This window comes from Hemicordylus capensis, chromosome 1, assembly GCF_027244095.1.
Source record: "Hemicordylus capensis ecotype Gifberg chromosome 1, rHemCap1.1.pri, whole genome shotgun sequence".
Classification (NCBI taxonomy): domain Eukaryota; kingdom Metazoa; phylum Chordata; class Lepidosauria; order Squamata; family Cordylidae; genus Hemicordylus; species Hemicordylus capensis.
The window spans coordinates 341,739,313-341,761,840 of record NC_069657.1 but is presented as its reverse complement, the minus strand read 5'-3'; the positions used below and the strand labels follow the sequence as shown (position 1 = coordinate 341,761,840).

Genomic DNA, 22,528 nt, shown 5'->3' with positions numbered 1-22,528 from the left:
AATAAATAAATAAATAAATAAATAAGAGCAATCCAAGCTAGTGGCCATCACCACATCCTGTGGCAGAGAATTCCATAGATTAATTATGCGCTGTGTGAAAAGGTACTTCCTTTTGTTGGTCCGAAATTCCTGGCCATAAGTTTTATGGGATGACCCCTGGATCTAATGTAAAGGCAAGACTTGCCCTTGCAGAAGCCATAATGGTTCTCCTTAAGCAAAGCTTGTTCTTCTGTATGTTTCACAATACAGTGAGGCTATTCCCACAACCAGGAAAAACTGGGTTAAGGGAGTCTAGCCCAGTTTTTCCTGGCCATGTGCTGCAACGAGAGCTGCCCAGCTACCAGCAGCAAACCTCCCTAAGTGCCCCTCCCCTGAAACGAGGTTAGCGGAGCGCACTCTCCGCTAACCCCATTTTTAAAATTGTGAGTTGCCACAGCGCTCCTGACAAGCCTCCTGGCACAGGGGTCTCCCCAGAATACCATGTGCATTCACATGGGGCATGCTGGGACTTCTGGAACCTGGTGGTCCCCGATCACTGCCACCCCTACCAGCTCCATGACGGAGCCAGTAATCATGTGGGTGGCTGATCCGGTTGCCCAGGGCTAGCTGCCTGATCGTCTGAGACCCTCATAGGCTCTCCACACTGCTCATGTGAAGAGCCTCAGTATGTTTTGTCCTTAAGTATGCTTTCCATCAATTTACCCAGCACAGAAGTTAAGTTATCTGGCCTGTAGTTTCTTGGATCCCCCTGGATCCCCTTTTGAAAATCAGAGTTACGTTGGCTACTTTCCAGTCTTCTAGTACAGTGCCCGATCATAGGGACAAGTTACATATTTTTACTAGGAGACCAGGAATTTCACATTTGAGTTCCTTCAGAACTCTTGCCATCTGGATGCCATCTGGCCCTGGTGATATGTTTATTTTTAGTTTTTCAAGACAGTTCAGAATATACTACTACTGCTATGAATATTTATATATTACTTTTCACCAAAAGTTCCCAAAGCAGTTTACATATAGAAATATAATAAATAAAGATGGATCCCTCTCCCCAAAGGTCTCACAATCTAAAATGAATCATAAGATAGACACCAGCAACAGCCACTGGAGGGATTCTGTCTTGGGGTTCGATGGGGCCAATTGATCTCCCTCTCCTCAGTCAAGAGAATCATCACTTTTAAAAGGTGCCTCTTTGCTCAGTTAGCAGGAGACATCCTCTCTCATCACCTCAAACTGGCCCAGTTCTTCAGCCGCCAAACCTGAGAGGCTCAGTTCTGGAGTGGGTATATAGTCAGTATCCTCTGCCATGAAGACAGATGCAAAGAACTGAGATGGAAGTCCTTATGTGCTCTTGAGATGGAAGTCCTTATGTGCTCTTTTTCCTTTTCTTGTCTGTCTGTTTGTTTGTTTTATTTGTGCTTTCCTTTTTGTGTTGTGGAAAAACTGAATAATTTTTTTTTTTTTTAAAGACAGATGCAAAGAATTCATTCAGCTTCTCTGCAATCTCTTTGCAGAGAATATCTGCCTTAATAATCCCTTTCACATCCTCATCACCTAAGGGACCAACTGCCTACCTGGCAGGTTTTTTGCCTCTGATTAGGGATGTACACAGAACCACATGCGTGTGGCTCAATGGAGGGGCGGGCGCACTTTAAGGGCAGGTGAGGGTGCACTTACCCTTCCCTCTGCTTTCCCCCCACCAACGCCCAGTATTTCCCAAGTCCTACGGGGCAGCAGTGTACTTCCCTGCTGCCCCACTTGCTCTTCGGCCGGAAGTGGCTGGAAGTAGCTGGTGCATGTGGTTACATATGAAAGGGAGACTAGAAGTGTGAGCACTGTAAGATATTCCCCTTAGAGGATGGAGTCGCTCTGGGAAGAGCATTTAAGTTCCAAGTTCCTTCCTTGGAATCTCCAAGATAGGGCTGAGAGCGATTCCTGCCTGCAACCTTGGAGAAGCCGCTGCCAATCTATATAGACAATACTGAACTAGATGGACTGACTCAGTATATGGCAGCTTCCTCAGCTTCCTATCTTCCTCAGACTCTGTTTTTGCATTCCTTGCTGGTCTCCTTGCTTTCTTTTGCCAAAATGTATGTTCCTTTCTGTTCTTTTCATTTGGGCAGGACTTCATTTTCTGAAGGAAGACTTCTTCCTTTTTATAGATTCTACTTGTTAGCTATGCTGGCATCCTCCTGAACTTAGTGGTACCTTTCCTCCTTCTTGGTATACTTTCCAACTGAGCTTCTATTATTGTGGTTTTAAATAAGTTCCATGCTTTCTGAAGTGATTTGACCCTCCTGACTTTCCCTTTCAGCTTCCTTTTTACAACATTATTTCATTAGTTCAACATTACAAAGAAAAAACTCTGTGATATTCTCTACAAGCATTTTCAAAAGACAAACGGATGTAGAACTAATATGTGTACAGTTAATAGCGTTAACATTCTAATAACATGTTTGATATTTTAAATGCTAAAATTGACCTTTTGGATGCAAATTAATTTGCTCTTCATGTTTTGCTCAACAGTCCCAGTGGTAAAAGAAATCCACCAACATCGCAATGTGACAACAGGTAACCAGGGTTGTTTAGCCTCAGTTTCTCAGTCTATCCAGTCCTCTAATGCCTATATGTACATTGCTAAAATCTCTAGGTCTCAAACCACATTGAGCAGAAGATTAGACCAGATGGCCTGCAGGACCCATCCCAACTCTATTATTCTAATCATTCTTTTCAACTACATGTTACATTACGCCTGTGACTGTGGATGATGTGATTGATGTGCACAACTTATATGGCTGTAGAGTGTGTACATATGCACATGTACTAGGGAGAGGAGCAGCTTCAACCTTTTGCCCCCCACCATGGTCTCAATCCAGGATTGGTCCCCCATGCAGTTGCTATTTCCCCCAGAAGTGATGCTACCATTAGTACCAGTGAGAACATATTTCTCAGGAAAAACAGCTTAGGTAGTCGGGGAAGGGGTATCTGGATTGGGATTGTGGATCAGGGGTTAAATACTCACTTTACTCCCTAGCTGTTTCCAAATTCACAACTTTTTCTTTAGTTGTAAAAGTCAAGTATATGAGCCCCAATTATGGCCTTAATGCAACATGTGCTTTGGCTCTAGGGGTTATTTAGAGATGAGGACGTAAACCTAAGCCCTACCCTCACCAATATTGTTTACATGGACCTGGAAATTTTGAAACGATGTCTTTATTATTAGGAGTCCAGATAAAATTAGTCTTTATGAAATCCAGTTGATGGGATTTATGTTGGACATGACTAAATTTCCCCATTGATTTCAGTAGGACTTAAGCACATGTAATTTCCTCTTGGGCATATACAAACATGTAACTTTCCATGGTGTGCATGTAACTAGCCTGGCTGTGCCTGGCCAAAGATATATGGTGGGGTTTTTCTCATACTTTATTAGAGAAATACTCTGACAGGATAATAATCACTGCTTGGCTGGAAAATATAGATGACCAGCTTACCAGGGAACTATCTGCACAGTAAGGAATGGTTATCTTTATTCAGGCAGTGTTATTGACGGTATGTCATATGAAGTTATTTGTCAATGTCCTGGAGACAAGCTGATCTTTATATCCTCTTGGATTTTAGTCACCAAAACAAATGGAAATATGAAAGTGTATCCTGTTTTCTCATATATCCATCCTAAGAAAGCATGCAAACAAGAATGTGATTGTTGATACTATTTACACTGCAAGTACATGTAATTGCACATTTCTTTTACAAAATATGGAGAAATTCTTTGGTGCAATTCATATGCACATTCAGGACTGTTTCATAGCTTTTTTATGGGGGGGGAAATGTGTATAGATTTCAACATGATTGGTTTTAAAGAGCTGTACCCACTAGCTTATCAGATACAACTGGAGCAAGAAAAATCTTTTCCTTCCTGTAAATGGTCTTGCCAAACCCTAATTAAGTACTTGGTGGTTGTGAATGTACACTTTGAGTGAGCAGCTATTTGGCCCAGTCTAGCAGTCTGTTCCAGGTGCAGGAGCTTTATTGCTCAGTGTCTTACATTTCTTTATACACACAGTTTTTGATCTCTTGATTTGCTGATACAATAGTTAGTGAGTCAAATGATCTTACTCATGAGAGATCTACATAATAGCAATAGCAATAGCACTTACATTTATATACCATTCTATAGCCGGAGCTCTCTAAGCGGTTTACAATGATTTTAGCATATTGCCCCCAACATTCTGGGTACTCATTTTACCGACCTCGGAAGGATGGAAGGCTGAGTCAACCTTGAGCCCCTGGTCAGGATCGAACTTGTAACCTTCTGGTTACAGGGTGGCAGTTTTACCACTGCGCCACCAGGGGCTCAATAAAGTTGACCATGACTAAAAACTGGAGGAAGATGTCCTCAAACAATCCGTGGGGTAATGAAGCCTGTCCTTTCAGTTGACACCTGACATGACCCAACATCACTCCCTGTCCTCAAACTTTCATGCAGTCTGAAGGCTTGCTTTATTCATTTCTCTCCCTTTCCCCTGCTCTCTCACTCTCTCCCCCCTTCCCCTCCTTTATCTTTCTCTCTTGTGCCCTCTGTCTTTCCCTCCCTTGTTTCTTACTATTTCTTTCTCTTTCTCTCTCTTCCCCTCCCTTTTCTCTCTCTCTCCTTTCCCCTCTTTCATCCCTCTTTCTCTCTCACTTGAAGGCTTGATGTTTCCAAAGGGACAGCTCTCGTCTCCGTTGCACTTGGCAGTCATGGGCATTCATGTCTCCCACCTCCAATACCAGAAGTAAAGTGGCTGTAGGGGTCACCTCACAAGCCCCTGTGTGCAGCACACAGGTGTCCCCTTCAGCTGGCCTCACTGTCACCTGTTCCTGCAACCCACCCAAATCTTAAGCTGACAAAGCACAGAAATAGCCAACGCGTGCGCGCGCGCGCACACACACACACACACACACCCCAATCCAGCATATTTCTTGGGATCCCACACAGGCCGTTATCTGTCTGAGGTTGCCGCATGGGGGTGGGGTAGCCACCTCTTCCCTTCACAGAGAGAGAGGGGTGTGTGTGTGATGCGATGACATTCTTGTGCTCCTCTGCTCTCCTCCAGCCCCAGTATTTGTGGTGGGGCACATTTTCATTGGTCACGGCTGTGGCAGAGCCAGCACTGATAGGTTGAAAACTGCAAAGGCAAGGCTTGCCATGTATCGCCTGCCATGTACCGTCTAAGCCTAGACACACACATATAGACACACACACAAATTCCATTCAATCATAATCATAAATGTATGTGTACGTGTGTGTACACACACACACACACACACACGATAAATGCTTGTTAAAAATGGATACAGCAGTTTAGAATCCAAATCTTAATTAAATATATATATATACACACACACACCAGCCTAGAGAGCTTTAAATTCACTCTTCGTTCTAACAAGGAACGTCACACCTCAGGGAAAGTTGAATTATTATGTAGCAAAGAAGTAGTTCTCACAAGAGTAGCAGGTTAAGCCTCTAGTTGAAACATGTCATTTTTCAAACACATTTACCCTTTACAGTGGTAGATAGCACAATGATTTCTTAGATCTTTGTCTGTATAAAGAGAAATTCTCTGATTACATTCACACAGAAATTCTTCAAGGGCATACAGTCTTCATCACTGCTTGACAACATCACAAAAAGTAGCTGAATTAATTTGACCAAAACCTGTATTATGAAAGAAATAATCTGGCTGATGTTACTAAATTGTTTTGGTGCATTTCAAGTTCTCTCTGATGTGTGGCTTTCTTTCCTTCCAGACAAGATGTCAAAGGCAGCAAAAGCAGCATGTAAGTTCTTTTTAGGGTTAAAGACTTCTTAGATTCCCTGGTGACATAGAGTACTTGTCAGTATTGCATGAAGCATAACTTGGTTATGAAAAATATGGTCTGGCTGAGAAATAATGAAGTCATACAACAAAATCAAAAATTGTGTTCTACCTGGGTTTGGGACCTGTGTGTGCTCCCAATTTTTGGTTGTTTGGAAGCTAGGCCGAAAATCTGGGTAGAAGTGATTGTGTGGAAGCAAAGTAAGAGGAAACCTGGGTAGCTTTTCCTCCTCTTGCTTCCACACAATCACTTCTACTCAGGTTTTGCTCTTACCTGGCTTCCACACAACTGAAAATTGGGAGCACACACAGCTCCCAAACACAGGTAGAGCAGAGTTTTTGATTGTGTGAATGATCTCAATGTGTCATTTGCTCTTGAAAAATGTTTAGGCTTATGAGAAAATGCTATATATTTTAAATATCAAACCTTAATAAAATGTACTAATCATGCTGCTGCTATATTGTGATGGAGAAAAGGTAAATTGCCACCAAAAGGGATTTGAGCAAGAGAGATCAGTTTTCAGAGGTGTGATGGATTTGTTGTCAATTTGCAATGGAAACAATAGCGGAGAATTTTAAACGTTGTGGTTTCCACTTGTGACACTTATCAATCTGGGCAATGTCTTGAGTGGCACGGAGATGGGGGGGGCAAGTGCTCTGAGGATGGCCATTGAGAAGGCATGGAACAGTTTGTTTTCTCACTTTCCCCTTATTACTGAATACACACTTTAATTTTGTCAACTCCCCCAACCTTTGCATTTTAAACAAGCTTTACTTTTTATTAATCTTTTTTATTCAAGCTTTTCTTTTTATTCATGCCTAATAGTCCTTAGGCATTTACTACTTGAGCTCCAACACCCTTTGCCTTCAGAATCCAGCTTTTTCTTTTAATCCTCTTGGATTGTTTATTTTTATATTAAACATTTCTTTTTCATTAGTTAAGTGCTGATGATCTTTTTGGCGGTGTTTTTCGGGCCCAAAACACCGTGAATGCTTGTACATTCACATTCATTAAACAGACTGTTTCTTTTACTGTGCACAAGCCAAAGTCTTTGCAGTGCTCCCTGGTCTTTGAATATGGCCATTCATTGCCAAAGCTTTTTCAATATGAGGATAAGGATGATGATGATGATATCTCAGATTTGGGCAGTATTCCTGTTTTCTCTCCCTCTCTCTTGGTGTCTTGGGGCATTTATGCCTCAGCCTCTGCTGCTTCCTCAGCTCCTCACATATTGATGCCTTTCCTGTTTGCTCTGCCCCCTAGTAAGTGCCATCGGGCATTGCTGCCAGCATCCTTTCATCTTCCTCTGTTGCTCTTCAACCCTTCACTCACTTCCAATAGTGATCTGTAAGAAGGGCATTAAATGGATGTAGATCACAAAAAAACTGGACAGAGATCCACCATGTTATAAGCAAAAACTACTGCCCATGAGTTTTTGCCTATAACGTAGGCATAACACACTCATTGCTTACCCCATTGGTTTTAATGAAAATGACATTAAACATAAAGGATAACTAAGTGACATAATGATATAAAACAATTTTTTCATGCACATCCCTAAACTATATTGCCTTAAGAACATAAGAACAGCCCTGCTGTATCAGGCCCAAGGCCTATCTAGTTCAGCATCCTGTTTCATACAGTGGCCCACCATATGCCCCTGAGAAGCCCACAGGCAAGAGGTGAGGGCATGCCCTCTCTCTTGCTGTTGCTCCCCTGCAACTACAGGTGAAACTCGGAAAATTAGAATATCGTGCAAAAGTCCATTAATTTCAGTAATGCAAATTAAAAGGTGAAACTGATATATGAGACAGACGCATTACATGCAAAGCGAGATAAGTCAAGCCTTAATTTGTTATAATTGTGATAATCATGGCGTACAGCTCATGAAAACCCCAAATCCACAATCTCAGAAAATTAGAATATTACATGGAACCAAGAAGACAAGGATTGAAGAATAGAACAATATCGGACCTCTGAAAAGTATACAGTGTACTGTGCTTGATTGGCCAGCAAACTCGCCTGACCTGACCCCATAGAGAATCTATGGGGCATTGCCAAGAGAAGGATGAGAGACATGAGACCAAACAATGCAGAATTGCTGAAGGCCGCTAATGAAGCATCCTGGTCTTCCATAATACCTCATCAGTGCCACAGGCTGATAGCATCCATGCCACGCCGCATTGAGGCAGTAATTGCTGCAAAAGGGGCCCAAACCAAGTACTCAATACATATGGATGCTTATACTTTTCAGAGGTCCGATATTGTTCTATTCTTCAATCCTTGTCTTCTTGGTTCCATGTAATATTCTAATTTTCTGAGATTGTGGATTTGGGGTTTTCATGAGCTGTACGCCATGATCATCACAATTATAACAAATTAAGGCTTGACTTATCTTGCTTTGCATGCAATGTGTCCGTCTCATATATCAGTTTCACCTTTTAATTTGCATTACTGAAATTAATGGACTTTTGCACGATATTCTAATTTTCCGAGTTTCACCTGTAGTATTAACAGGCATCTTGTCTGAAACTCTAGGTGGCTATAGCCACCAAATTAGCAGCCATTGATAGACTTGTCCTCCATGAATTTGTGTAAGCCCCCTTTAAATCCATCCAAGTTAGTGGCCTTCACCACATCCCATAGCAGAGAATTCCAACAGATTAATTACACACTATGTGAAAAAGTACTTTTTTTGTCGGTCCTAAATTTCCTGACAGTTTCACAGAATGATCCCGGGTTCTAGTGTTGTAAGAGTGGGAGAAAAATTTCTCTCTGTCCACTCTCTCTTCTCCATGCATAATTTTAAACACCTCTATCATGTCTCCTAGTAGTCACCTCTTTTCCAAACTAAAATCCCCAGATGCTGTAGTCTTGCCTCAGAAGGAAGGTGCTCCAGGCCCCTGATCATCTTGATTGCCCTCTTCTGCACCTTTTCCAGTTCTACAATGTTCTTTTAAAGATATGGTGACCAGAACTGCATGCAATATTCCAAATGTGGCTGCAGCATAGGTTTGCATAAGGACATTCTAATCTTAGCATTTTTATTTTCAATCCCCTTTCTAATGATCCCTAGCATGGAATTGGCCTTTTTCACAGCTGCTGAGCACTGAGTTGACATTTTCAATGAACTGCCCACCATGACCCCAAAATCTCTCTCCTGGTCAGTCACCAACAGCTCAGATCTCATCAGTGTATATGTGAAGTTGGTAAACCCAATATGCATCAGTTTACATTTGCTTACATTGAACCACATTTGCCATTTTGTTGCCCGCTCCACCAGTTTGGAGAGATCTTTTTTTTTGCAGCTCCTCTCAATTTGTTTTGGATTGCACTACCCTGAATAGTTTAGTGTCATCTGCAAATTCAGCTACTTCACTGCTTACCCCAACTTCTAGATCATTTATGAACAGGTTAAAGAGCACTGGTCCCAGTGCAGATCCTTGCGAGACCCTGCTTCTTACTTCTTAAACATTTTTTAAAATGATTTTTTAAATGTGGTATTCCCCCTGTGTAGTGGATACCGCATTAAAGGCACCTCTCGATTTTGCTGTTCATATATCTTAGTGCCTAATAATGATATGTGGCGTGCAGAGTCTTCTAGGATGTAATAGATATTAGTCCATGGCCAAATACTGAAGGAATTATGGTGAAGACAATTCTGAAGATATTAAAATTTTATTGAGAATAATCTATTTCTATTATTATTTCTATACCACTTTTCAACAAGAAAATTTTTCAAAATGTTTTAATAGAAATAAAAAATTTTTACATAGTGGGAGTGGGGGTGGGCAAGAAGAAGATGGTTCCCTATCCCCAAAGGGATTTACAATCTATAAAAATAAATACAAAGGAGACATCAGCAAACAGCCACTGGTATGATGCCGTTATGGGCTTTTATAGAGCCAGTTGCTCTCCCCTGCTAAATATTATCAGAGAAAGCTGTGAAAGCTGCCTTTTTGTCCAGATAGCAGGCCAAATCTACTCTTTCTGTTTCTGTTTCTCTTTAGGTTTCTGTTTTCCTCAGACTAAACTTACAGTAATTCAACAGTGACTATAGCAAAAAGTCTTATCATTCCTTATATTTCTTGCCTTCCCAGCTGCTGTTCGCTACTATCAATGTGTCTTCGTAAATGGATACAATGGCTATACATCACAACACCCTGTTACTCCAGCTCAGGACTACAAAGGAAAGGCTGTCCAGCCAAAGATTTCGAGGCACAAGACCAAGACATCAAAACAATAGAGCCAAGTGACCTGCGATGTTTTGACAATTTTGCACTATATGCCTTCTACAGAGGGCCTTATGAAATCTGTCGGCACCTGTGATCACAAAAATGTGATCCAGTAGGTCACATGCACTTAAAGAGGTTTTCTGCTCTTTACCAGAGCAGTAATGGTAACAAGAGGAAAAGATGGAGTAGTGTTTGAGAGAGTATCCAAGTACCCCTTTCCTGGAGGAAAGCATGGTGCTGAAATAGTACTTGCCAGAAAGGAAAGTGTGTGTGCGCATGTTTGCCTGTGAGAAGTTGTGTGAATTTGTTGTTGCTGCTGCTGCTGCTGTTGATATGCTGTTTCTGGTGTGTTTGTTTTGTTGGAACAAAAAAGCAGTTTCCATGTATTCAGTGTAAGGAAAAGTGCTCCCAGCTGAAATGACTTAAGAATCATATGTCACATTATTTGCAACCCATGTTGGTACTCGGTTCCATAAATGGAAAGATATCGGTGTTCAAATTTAAATATATCATTAGACATATTGCTTACAATACGAGTTGATTTAATGAACCCTTGTATGTTTGTAATAAGGTGACTCCTCACTGATGTCTATATATTTATTGGATAAAGAAATGTCTCCCCCCTACACATACTCCTGTCACCCTGCATGATTTTGGTATTTAGATCCCAAAGTTCTTCATACATCTGTTTCAGTAAGATACCTTTTGACATTAAATAATACATTGTATATATAGTGAGGGAGTTCACTTGGAAGCAAGGAATCCTGTAAAACAAAACCCTGTAAGTAATCAAAAGACAAAAATCTTTATTTTTCAGGTTTCTTGGGGCAGAGGGGAGAGGTCCAAAGCTACTCTCCTCAAAATGATTCCATCATATTCAGCATTAGCAGGTAGTGTACAAGTGGACAGAGCCATTTGCTGCTGGAGATCTTCAGTGTGAAACTGTATAATCAAACCAAAACAAATTCAAATTGAAATGTCTGTTTGATTCAGTACTGGTCCAGTTAGACAACGTAACTTTGATTAAATTTTGATTAATTTTGCTAGATGAAATTGAATTATTTTCAAAGGCTTATCACCAAATCTCACAAATAATCTACTATTAATTACTCTTAGATTAGGTATTTTAAGTAAACAAACCTAAACCATATAATATTTATTACTGGAGAGAGAAAGAACTGATTTCTCAATGTCAAAATGAAACACAATGTTTAGATGAAGAGGTCTGAATATCAGTATTCCAGCTGTCCATTGGAAAGTCTTGCTTTGTAAATAATAATATGTCCTTGCAGTATAGTTGGTTATCTTATTGTATTAATGCATTTCACATGTGATGTTTTATATTCATTATGTACAATGTCAAACCTCATGAATTATCAAAGGATAATTCTATAAGAAAAAAATCAGCTTACTGTTAACTCTATTGTATATAGATTTTTTTTCCCCAGAGGAGTAGAACATTACCACAGAATTGGTATTTTTTGTTGACAAGATGGCACAATATTTCAGTAAATGTGTCCAAAACAAATTTACCAGTTCACAAAGGATGGCCTCTTCTTTCACTTCTAAATCTGCCTAGAAGTGATGAACTCATTACTCTGATTTTCATAAAATATCACAAGACTGCTCATCTTGTGTGGAAAGGGTAAAGTCCACTATGTGTTGAACTGATGCCTAAATCATAACAAAAGACAGTCTTGATGACAGATAGAAACGTAACTGTGGTAGATTGCCCTGGTGATATGAATAGCTATTTGGCAGTGCAAACTTACAGTGCTGTGCTTCCTTTGCTATGAATGTTGCCATGGATAAGCAACACAATTAACCATGTACTGAAATGGCAACTTAACTCCAGTGCCTTTTCCATATATTTGCATAAAGTATTTTTGTGTATCTCAACAAAAGCTGTGTGTATACAGAAGTAATTGTCCTCTACTTCTCATACTGATTAAATAATTCAGGCTTTTGATACATGATACCTCATGAAAAACAAGATGACTTTTAACTGTGCCTGATCATGTGGTGAGATTGCATAGTTGGCATCACATTGATTGCCTCTGGCCCACCTGGATCAGGAATGAACTATGATAAACAAAGGGATCCTGTAGCCTAACCATAGGATCTGACTATTGTGGATGGATGGCATCTACCTCTGACCTCGACACAGACAGAAACTTTATGGTTCTGTCACTTTTTTTTTTTTTTGCTACTTTGCCAATAGTCTATTGCATGTTGTGCTTAATAAACATAGTTAAATCAGATTTCCAATAACCTGCCAATTTAAATAGCAGCTTTGTTTAAGTCAAGCAATTAAAAAAAGTTCTTTAGACTTTTATTTAAATCTTGCTAATCATTGAGTGGATTTATTTATTTCAGTGTTTGAGCTGTTTACTTTGAATTTATTGAAGCATTCACCTTTCCAAAGCTACTTAATTGGAGCAAGCACAGTAAAATATCTGAAAGCCTAGTCCCAACGGTTTCCTCCTGTTGGAATATTATTTGTAATTTGCTTCAACAGCCAAAAAGCACGATTGGTTTGAACAGCACTTAGCTAACTATGATACACGCCCTATCAATGGCGTTTGCAGCTGTTGGTAGATCCTCCCCAAGCTTTGAGGATATTTTATGATGGCACTGCTTAAAGGTTTGTCTCAAAAGGGAGGGGGCCACAAGCCAGATGTCTTGACAGTGTAAGTGGTAAATATAACATTTGGAAGCAAATCGGAACCTTGGGGGTTAAAGTAACACTTTGGCTTGTATACGATGCACAGGTGAGAAATGTATTTACTCCACAGTATAAAAAGACAGATGGCCTGCCAGACTGGGCAGGTGGCTGCACCCCAAAGCTTTGCTAGCACTAAAAATAAAGCTTTGTTTGAAACTTGATACTGGTGTCTGGTGAAAATACCTAACCAAGAAATGAGCAAAATGCAGTGAGTGAAAGCTCTAACAATTTGGCGACTCCTTTGCCTGGACCTCTTGGTTGCCCTTGACTGCCCCAGGACTCTGCAAAGAGATGGCAACAGGAACTTTTGGTCCCTCAGGCATTTGATCAGTGAGTCTGTGGGCAATCCGGGCTGTAAAGAAGTTGGACTTGGTACCCCACCAGTGTCAGATTTTCAAAAAAAATTTTTTTTTGCCCCAATTCAAAACTAAAGATGAAAGAGAAAATAAGAATGTGGTACCACAACTGCAGGTGAGATGGGTCCTGGAATGCCACTAGGGCATCCTCCACAGAAAGTGGAAAGCCAAGGTTAGGACAATGGGATAATAAGGTTAGGACAATGGGAGCTGGGGAATGTAAGATTCCCCCAGGGACCCCGTTATGGAAATTTTTGCAGGCATGGGAGGCAGGTAAGCTTCTGGTTCCAACAGGTATGTCTAAGAGTCAGGCCATCACTTTAAATAGCTCGTGACAGTGGTTCTTTGATGACTTGGGAAAGCAAATTTGGCCAGCATGGAGCACTTTTGATTATTGTCAGTTAAAACCTTTAAGAGAGAGGCTCAAGACTTTAGTGCCTAGACAGATAGATCACTAGACAGACAGACAGATAGGTATTGTTGGGTGGAACTTTCTGATGGAGAATGTCTGTCAAATGTGACTGCCCTACCGCCACCGCCCTATGGGACTGTGAGTCCCCCATCGGGTGTGACTGGAGGGCCCACCAAGGAAGCCCCAGAGGCCCTCTTGGCGCTGTTACAGTCACAGTGGATTGCCCGAAGGGGCAATGCTGGCCCAGATGGGAGGCGCATACATACACCCCTTTCCCCAGGTGACATGTAATTTGGCAGCAATCTACCCCCTCCTTCCAAAAGGACCCCAAGTTGAAGTGGCCTCAGGTCTTACCTGTTGTGTTATTCACTTTGAGAACTAGATCGAGGAAGGATTATGGCCTTTCTCCTTATGAAATGTTGTTTGGCCACCCACCATGTACTACCAGGGGACTTGATCCAAGGTCACTGTCCCTACAGTGTGGGGTGGGATGATTACTTACATGCCTATCTTCTTTCTCTCAGTAAGCAGGTTCACCAGCTCCAAAAGGTTGGAGCACTGCAGCAAACAATGCCTTTAGACTGTCACCTGCATCCCTACAAATCAGGCTCATGGGTGTGGATCTGGAATTTTCATAAGGATTCGCCACTCCAACCACAGTGAGAGGGACCCTTCCAGATGCTCCTGGTCATCCATACAGCCATGAAAGTAGCAAAGAAGACTGCATGGATCCATCACTCTTACCTGAAACCTGCCGTTGTGGACCACAGCCCCGTTGTGCTGTCCATCAAGTTAAGAAGACAAGAAGATTCAGAGGACTGGACTATTGCATGCCTATTTGAAGAACAGAATGGGGTTTCTGGGCCTCTGGTTGGGTCTTGCTTTCCTTGTGAGGGAGACAAATCCAGATAGACCCCCATGCTAGGGTATTGGTAAAGGCCAGTGCCCAAAAGTCCAAAGTGCCCTTACTTGAGCCCAACTTGGAAGGGATGTCTGGTTCCTCCACCGCCCTAGTCAGGGAGTCTGTACAAGGGAAGAACTCATAGTTGAATTGGATAGTCTGAAGGCCTATGTTTGTATCTCCCCTACCTCAGAGATGGGGAAGCTGGTGATGGCAAAAATGAGGAAGAAGAGGGTAAAGGAAACCCCCATACTTGAGTCAATAACTGAGACTTAAGCAAATCTTAGTGAAAGGGCCACTAACCTCACTGAGAATAATCCTGAGGGTGGAAATCTCAAAGAGTTCCAATATTCTTTAAAGTACAATTTCTTTCTTGAACTGGCCTCCACTGCCTTAAATAGCTCCACCTTTGTGTAGCACATATACTTTCTGTGGGAGAAACCTTTGCTACTTGTATGTATGGTCTGCCAAGCTCCCAAAAGGAGCTCCAACAGGAGGGGGGAATTCACCTTGGCCAGGGAACAGACACTGAAGTGTCCTCTTTTGGACCCAACAAACCCCATCCCCTCACTAACCAGATAAAAGCTTGAGTAGGAACCATGGGAAATCCCCAAAGGCCTGCTACTTGTCTAATGCTGAAAAGGAAAAATAGGGTGAATGGTTTCCAAGGAGGCAGAGTATATCAAAAGCCCCCAAAACCTAACTAGTCCAGATCACACTCTCTCCCATCCTCCCCCCCTCCCACCCTCTCGTTCCTCAACCCAGACAGCCTGTTCTCCCCTTTTTTTGCCTCTGGGATTCTTTCTACTATGTGGAAACCTAGATTATACCTATATTCTGTCCAATAGCTCGGGAGCCCGTGTGCCCTCAGACACTTGACTTCCCTCGCCATGTTACCCTCAAAGGAGTACCTAAATCAGACCCTTGTCTTGAGAGTATAAGTTTGCTGCTCAATGACTGAATAAATTTATCTTATCTTGAGAGTATAAGTGGGAAATATAACATTTGCATATAGCAAATCGGAACCTTTGGGATTAAAGTAACACATTGGACTGGGTCTCATGATCAGTGAGACCCGGTTCCTAGCGGTGAGCGGGAAGAGCGGGCTAAGCCCGCTCTCCCCGCTCATGAGCAGGCAGGGAGCCCTGGGTGGCCGGATCATCCGTCCACACGATGGCCAGTTCCGAGACGGAGCCGCTGGGGGCTGGGGATCTCGGGGGCCGCATGGCCCCCGGAAGCCCCAGTATGCCCTGCATGAGCGCGCAGGGCATACTGGGGAGACCCCCAATGCTTTTAAGCCTCCCAGCTGGGGGTCTCCTCACGAGCAGCTGTGGCACAGATCCGCACTGCAGCTACTCACGAGCAGATAGCCCGGGTTTGCGGAGCACTTGCTCCGCAAACCCGGGCTAAGGGGCGGGCTACAGGAGTGGGTTAGCCGCTCCAGAACCACCGGGCTTGGCTGCGAGCCCGGTGGTTCTGACGATCACAAAAATCGGGCTAGGATTTTCCTAGCCCTATTTGTGTGATCATAAGAATAGCCACTTTGGCTTGTGTACGATGCACAGGTGCAAAAGTTGTTTACTCCACAGTATAAAAAGATAAATCTAGCTCTTAAGCAGGATGTATTCATTGCTACTAGTTTTGCAAACTAAAATGTGCAAAGTGTCTCTTGTTGGCATTGGTATATATATATTTCAGTTTGAGAAAGTTGTAAGGTTCAGTTTTTTTCAGTTAAAGGTATTTTGTTTACATATGGTTTCAAACAAATCTCCTGTCCATCCTGATAGTTTAGTTATCAGCAGTAATTTATAACTGATGAATGTCTTTCTCTATGCTTGATGTGCAAGTTGTCATAGCCTTTCTCAACATTCTAAGCCAAATTTATGCGTTCATGTTTCACTCCTATAATGTGTTGGTGTTAGGAGATAAGACTACCAGAGAAATTGTATTACACCAGTGGACTCAAAGATCAGATGTTAGTGCACAGTCTTTAGCCCAAAAATATAGGCCCCAGTATGTTAATAACCAATTGTTCTGATTGAATTTTATCAGCAAGCAGAAACTGAAAGAACAAAGCATTGTCAGATATCGAAAGAAAATCCATTATAAAGCAAACAGTTCAGATGGCTAAAGTCAATCTCCTGAAACCAAACCACAGAAGTTAAGCACTGCTGTTCATTACAAAGATTGCAAAATTTCAACCTGCAATAAACGTCATTTTTTCCCTGGCTGAATACAGGGATTGAATTTTTGACTTCCATAATTTCTAGGTCCGATTCCTTTGTTATTCCTGTACTACAGGAATTCCAAGAAGCTTAGGAAAGAAAAAAATGTGAAATGGGTAAGATATATTTTCAATTCTGTAGTATGGTTACAGATGAGTATGGAAATGAAAGATGACTGTGACAAGTGCTGGTTGCATGCAAATAAGGACAGTAGAAATACGGGTAGAAATGAGTGCAGAGTGGAAAGAAGGGAAATGGGCTATGATCTGACTGAGACTTGTTAGGTAGCAAACAGTGGCTTATAATTAGAGGGGGAAGATCATAGTTGCACAGGACAAAGGCAGAAATTGTGAGCCCAAGAGGGTAAAAAATGTTGACAGGCCAGCATTGCAAAGGAATACTGAAGAGAAATGAGAAATGAAAAATGAGTTAGAGTGGCTTGAGGGCTAAATGGGATGCAGAAACGGAGGGCCAAAAGAAAGAATGTTTGGCCTTAGGTTTTGAGAGACAAGACAAAACTAATAGAAAATGCTTCTTAGGAACTGAAGAAATAATTATTGAAGGGGACTTTACTGAATTTTTGACCGTGCTCATGTGCAGTTCCTACAATGAGTTTGTACTGGTGTGTACTCAGAGAGACCATAGTATATGGACTGGTGCTAAATAGTGTTATAATAGTAGTACTAGTGGTAAGGAACACATTGGATTTGATCCAGGTCCTTTGTGGGTGCAGTACCTGACATGGAAGAAATTCCATAAAACATAACAGAGCCTGGTTTCCCCACCTTCCTCAGAGATGCAGCATGCCAAGTTATTAAAGGAATGGGAAACCTGTGTCTGGTCATTCCAGTACAACCTTTCCCCACTTCTCTCAATCAGGGAATATGAGTGCCTGCATGTGCACCCATATGCATGTACTGAGGCAGCGGATGGGGGAACAGGACTCTGTTAAGTCCTATAGTGATCCCCCTGTGACTGGCTGCCACATCAAAGGTAGGACTCAATTTAGTCCAATATATACTAATAGCACACAGCTGAATCAATGTTGTATAAATTCACTACCCTGTAAGTATGAGCCCATACTGTTAACCTAGTATTTATTTATTTTTTATTTATTTTTGCATTTATATACCGCCTTTCATTAAAAAGATAACCCCAAGGCGGTTTACAAAAGTTAAAAACATACAGTAGTCTAAAATGGGAGAAAGGGGCAGAGCAACATGTAGACCAAGAATTTTTGCTGGCTTGCCTGGGAATAGTTTCCAAAGCTGAACAAGTTGGGCAGCACAAAAATATCCTTAAAGTTTTACCACACAAGAGCACTCCTCTGGTATCATGAAGCCTTTTGAATCCATGTTGGTAGTTTGGAATGTTAGTTCCTCCACTGCACACCCATAGACAGTGGCTAAAAATGCTGCATGTCATGGAAGATTAAACGATTCAGATCTCAGGAGATCATGCTTATCAGAGGCATTTAATTTTCCTTGGAATTTTGCTTAACACCTTCCCTAGGAAATCTAATGAGAAACAAAGATTTTTATTCTTTAGACTTGGTAGTTTAATTAATGTTGTGTGGGTTTTTTGAGGGGGGGGTTGCTTTTGATTTGAAAAGTAATACACTAAAATTTTCATTCAATTCACAATTACATTTTATAGCTGTAGGACCACACATTAAAACATTGAACCTATTGTGATGAAGAGGCAATCCCAAAGGTTCTATAGAAGAACACCTGAAAGTAAACAAAGTACTGGAACATTTTGGGGTGTGTGTGTGAGAGAGAGAGAGCGAGAGCGAGCGCATGCACACACATGCATACTTATTTGGTATATACTTCAGCATATGGCTACTAACATGTTTCCCTTTAAGAGCGATCATAGCCCTGTTCAGATGTTCTCCGAGAAAATCAAGCATGTGAGGGGTGGAAACCACACAGTCCCTACCATCCACATGCCATCTAACCACACCCTTAGGAGTCCCTGAATTCAGAATTTGACTGGAAAGGCAAGCACTGAGTGTGGGGAGGGTTATTCCCCATGACTGAAAATCCTGAACATTCCAGGGTTTTCAGTGATGGGGCGAAACCCTCCTCACCTTCAGCACTTGCCTCTGCAGAAAAATGTTTAGTGCAGAGAGAGTGGGAAGCATGACTAGAGTCAGGACAACGTTTTAACAGGTGCATTCTTGCTACACCCCTCATAGTTGTTCTCCTAATGTCTGAACAGGACTCATACTACTTTATTGTTGCTCTTAAAAATACATTTGATATAGCAGATATTTTGTCATGAACCTATTACATCATCTAAACATGTTTGTTACATTTATTGGTATGTTAATGTGAAACTTTTAGGAGATGGAAATATTTAATTGCAAAATAAATATTTCAATGGACTTTCAATTGAACTTTGAGGCTGGAATTCTCCAAAGAAACATGCAACATATAAACATACTGTTGGTTTATGTCAAACTACCTACTGCTGTACATTTTGTCTGTGTTTTATATTTTAGAAAATGTTACCAGCTCTCTTAAATAAAAGGGAAATTATTTCAACTCAGCATGTCTTGTTTATTTTAGTTAACTAAAACTGCTTTGTGATGCAAGACACGTTTTAATCTGTTACTGGAACACATTCAGAATCCACCTCTGCGTGCTTTGCGGTATGTTCTAAAATTTAGACAGTCACAACTGAATATTTGGTGTAGGTTTTTGCTTCGTTCTAGAGTTGGCATCTGAGCAGTTATTATTTGGCACAGCCCCATCCTGTCCATATAAGCAAAATCTGTATAAATGTGCCTTATCTGAAATTACGCAGAAAGCAAGCAGGATTAGCTGAAAATAAGAAATGAAAAATCCCACATGACCAGAAACAAGTGCACCTCCTCCCCAGGCTGATTGTATAAAAGACTTTCAAATGATCCAGTTATGCCTCAGTGCTCAGTTGTGGGCTCTCTAATCGGGTCTGTGTCCCCAGCCAGTGTCTAAGCTGCCTTAGCCAGACTGGTAAATTTGCTCTGAGTTCAAGGCAAGGAGCAGGAGAAAAAATTGTCAGGGGCACAACTTGATGGGACTTTACATCATGGTAAATGTATGTGGTACCATTCAGTATCATATTGGTGTATAACTCTAATGTTCATGTCTTTTCCATTTCCAGTGGTTTCGGAATATGTAGTGGGGGAAATGAGATTCTTTCAGTTTTAATCTTTGTAAATCTAAGAGGAAGTTGCTATGTTCACAAGCAGTCAGAGGAGAAAAATTAAATTAACGAGCACATCAATTGCAGATTGCAGCCACTGTGAACTTAGCAAATAACATGCCCCAGGTTTCCAAGTGCTAATCATTCTCTGGGTTTCTTTGACTGTTCTTTGACTCAGCATAAATGAATTACTCATTCATTGGAACAGTCCTTAAGTCACAGAAATCAATACTTTGCCTTTACGGACATAAGTATACTTGTCTTAAATTTTAAATAATGTTACATTCTGGGACAAAGAGTCTTAAATTAAATTTGTGGATTTTTAAAATGTTGATTTGCTTAATGGCCTGTAAAGGAAGGTAGGTAGGTAGGTAGGTAGGTAGGTTGTCTTTATTGTGGCCTTTGACCAGCTGAAAACAGTGCAATAGAGCAAAACATCATTACATGACTAAAATTAAAATATTACCTTATTAGGATTGTACAAAGAAAAAGTTACTCTGAATTGTCCTGTTAAGGGATTCCCCACCACCAGCTCCACAAACAATTGCATTCTGATCATTCAATGTGCCCACTAGGTCTGAGGTTTCCCCAACAACCTTAACATCTCATCACAGTTATTCTATTTTTCTTGTTATCTATAGCAGTTTAGGTTGAATAACTTTGTAGTATCTTTCCCTAGCTAAGGTTGTTAGGCATACTCACAGCCAGTCACTTTATTGGCCTGACCTTGGGCCTGAACGAGCAAGAGACAAAGTAGGCTTAGAAGACTTCTTTATTCAGACAAGACTGCCACAACTCTGGGCAGTTGTACTTAGGAAAAGGAAACCAAAGCCACACCCAACCAAACACAATCGAATCTTAAAGAGGCAGGACACATATACTACAAACTTTACCATGAAGGGTGAGCTCTCTCCCTCCCAGGTGGTCCTTCTACCTTAGAACTACAATAAGAAACAACCCAGACAGTCTCTCGGCTGGTAGGCTTGACTATCCTTGTGACCTCAGCCAGTAGATGTCAATTTCATCTGTCTACTCACATTGAAAATGATTTAAGTGGAGAAGAAAAAGAGCCAGGAACCTGACGCAAGTGGGCAGACAGGAAAAGGTAAGAGGGCCAAGGGAACCAGTCCCTGTTTACCAGGGAGACTCCCTATTTTCTGGAATCCATCCCTGTAAATTACTGGCCTGGCCTGCTTTTGTCACTGTGTTCACTTCTGGGGGATGCCATATATATATATCTACATTCATGTTCATATTCATATTCCTACAGCCACCATTGGGCCGCCGCTCCTCAGGGGCCATGCCTAACGGCCCCGACACACACCCTGTGTCTGACACCAGACACAGGTGTGTGTGGTTAGCTCCTGGACAGGGCCACACATCCCCGTCCAGGAGTTAAATGGCCAGTGCATTTGCAGTGCGGCCAGGAGTGGCTCACACTGCGTTTAAGGCAAGGAGAGCTGCTCCTGGCCATGCTACGAATGCAGCGCTGGCCTTGATCTAACTCCCGAATGGGGCCACGTAGCTCTATTAGCATTCTGAGTTGATGTCAGATGTGCGGGGCATGGCTAAGTGCCCGTATCTGATGTCAGATGCAAGGGGTGGGGCGTGGGGGGCCACCACTGGCCTCCCTCTACTAGTGCACTTGCATGTTAGTGTGTGCACTAGTAAGGCACTATGCAGTGCACAGCATATAGTCTGTGGACTCCAGCAGTGTGCAATAGTGAGTGGGAGACTGGAGACTCCTTGGTATGAGAATTGTATGTACATGTACAAGTGCATGGCTATTTTCATCAAGTTAATGTTCGTGGGTATAGGCTTGGATCAGTTGCTTTGGTAATCTGGAATAATGTGCTCTGCATGCACGTCCCATTTGCGGCATGCCTGTAGTCACAACTGTGTGCCACACCTCCCTTTACAGGCATGTCTCTGTATTCATCAGTGAAGTATTGGAAGGTATGAACAGAAGAAGCAAGAGGACTAAGAAAGTAGGTGAGATGGGAGCAGGAGTGGAATTGAAAAATGAGGAAATAAGGGGATGGAGTCTGTCATAATTTACAAGGTTTGGTACTTGTAAACAAATTTACTTGTTGACTATTCCAAGAAGTGGCGCTCTTACCCCTGGACTTTCAGGCCGAAGTCCAGGGCCTCCACAGCCCCTGGGCGCCCCCAATCCTCTTTAGTCTGTCTCGGGTCATGTCATCACCCAGCTGAGCAAGATGATGCTTAATTTGCAGGGGAGAGGGGGGCCCCAAAGGACTTTAGGTCCATTCTCCAAAATTACCTGGGTGCACCTCTGATCCCAAGTGACTGTGCAGCACCTTCTTGTCATTTTTAGGATACAGGTTTAACTGCAAAAACACCAGCTCCTCTTTTTTTGTTTGTTTGTTAACTGAAAAAATGATTTAATCCACTCTTCAAATAAGAAAAGGGTTCAGTTAGAACATATATGTGATGAAGAGGTGTTTGTGATTTGTGGGTCAACAAAGTCAGCTTAAGCATGTCTACAAGTGTTGATGTGACACGTGCAGGGCTCTTTGGCCTCTGGCAAAAAGTTCAGAGCTTGCATTTTTCATTGGCCTGTCGCTGCCAGTTGGGTTTGGTTTCTTCTTCTTTCCGTGTT

At 41.8% G+C, this 22,528-nt stretch overlaps 1 protein-coding gene across 24 annotated transcripts in view; it reads left to right on the top strand.

The window, feature by feature from the left end:
* TRDN (triadin) overlaps positions 1-19,266 on the top strand; it is a 305,901-nt gene extending 286,635 nt beyond the window's left edge. For 23 of the 24 annotated variants that reach the window (XM_053284401.1, XM_053284346.1, XM_053284354.1 and 20 more), the window contains 3 exons: positions 2,524-2,568; positions 5,791-5,820; positions 9,960-12,444. In XM_053284401.1, the coding sequence (XP_053140376.1) occupies positions 2,524-2,568; positions 5,791-5,820; positions 9,960-10,105 (221 nt within the window). In that variant the 3' untranslated portion in view covers positions 10,106-12,444. Of the gene's footprint in view, positions 1-2,523; positions 2,569-5,790; positions 5,821-9,959; positions 12,445-14,111 lie in introns of those variants that run through there. The other variant, XR_008313241.1, reaches the window with a different exon arrangement.
* Positions 19,267-22,528: the final 3,262 nt, after the last annotated feature.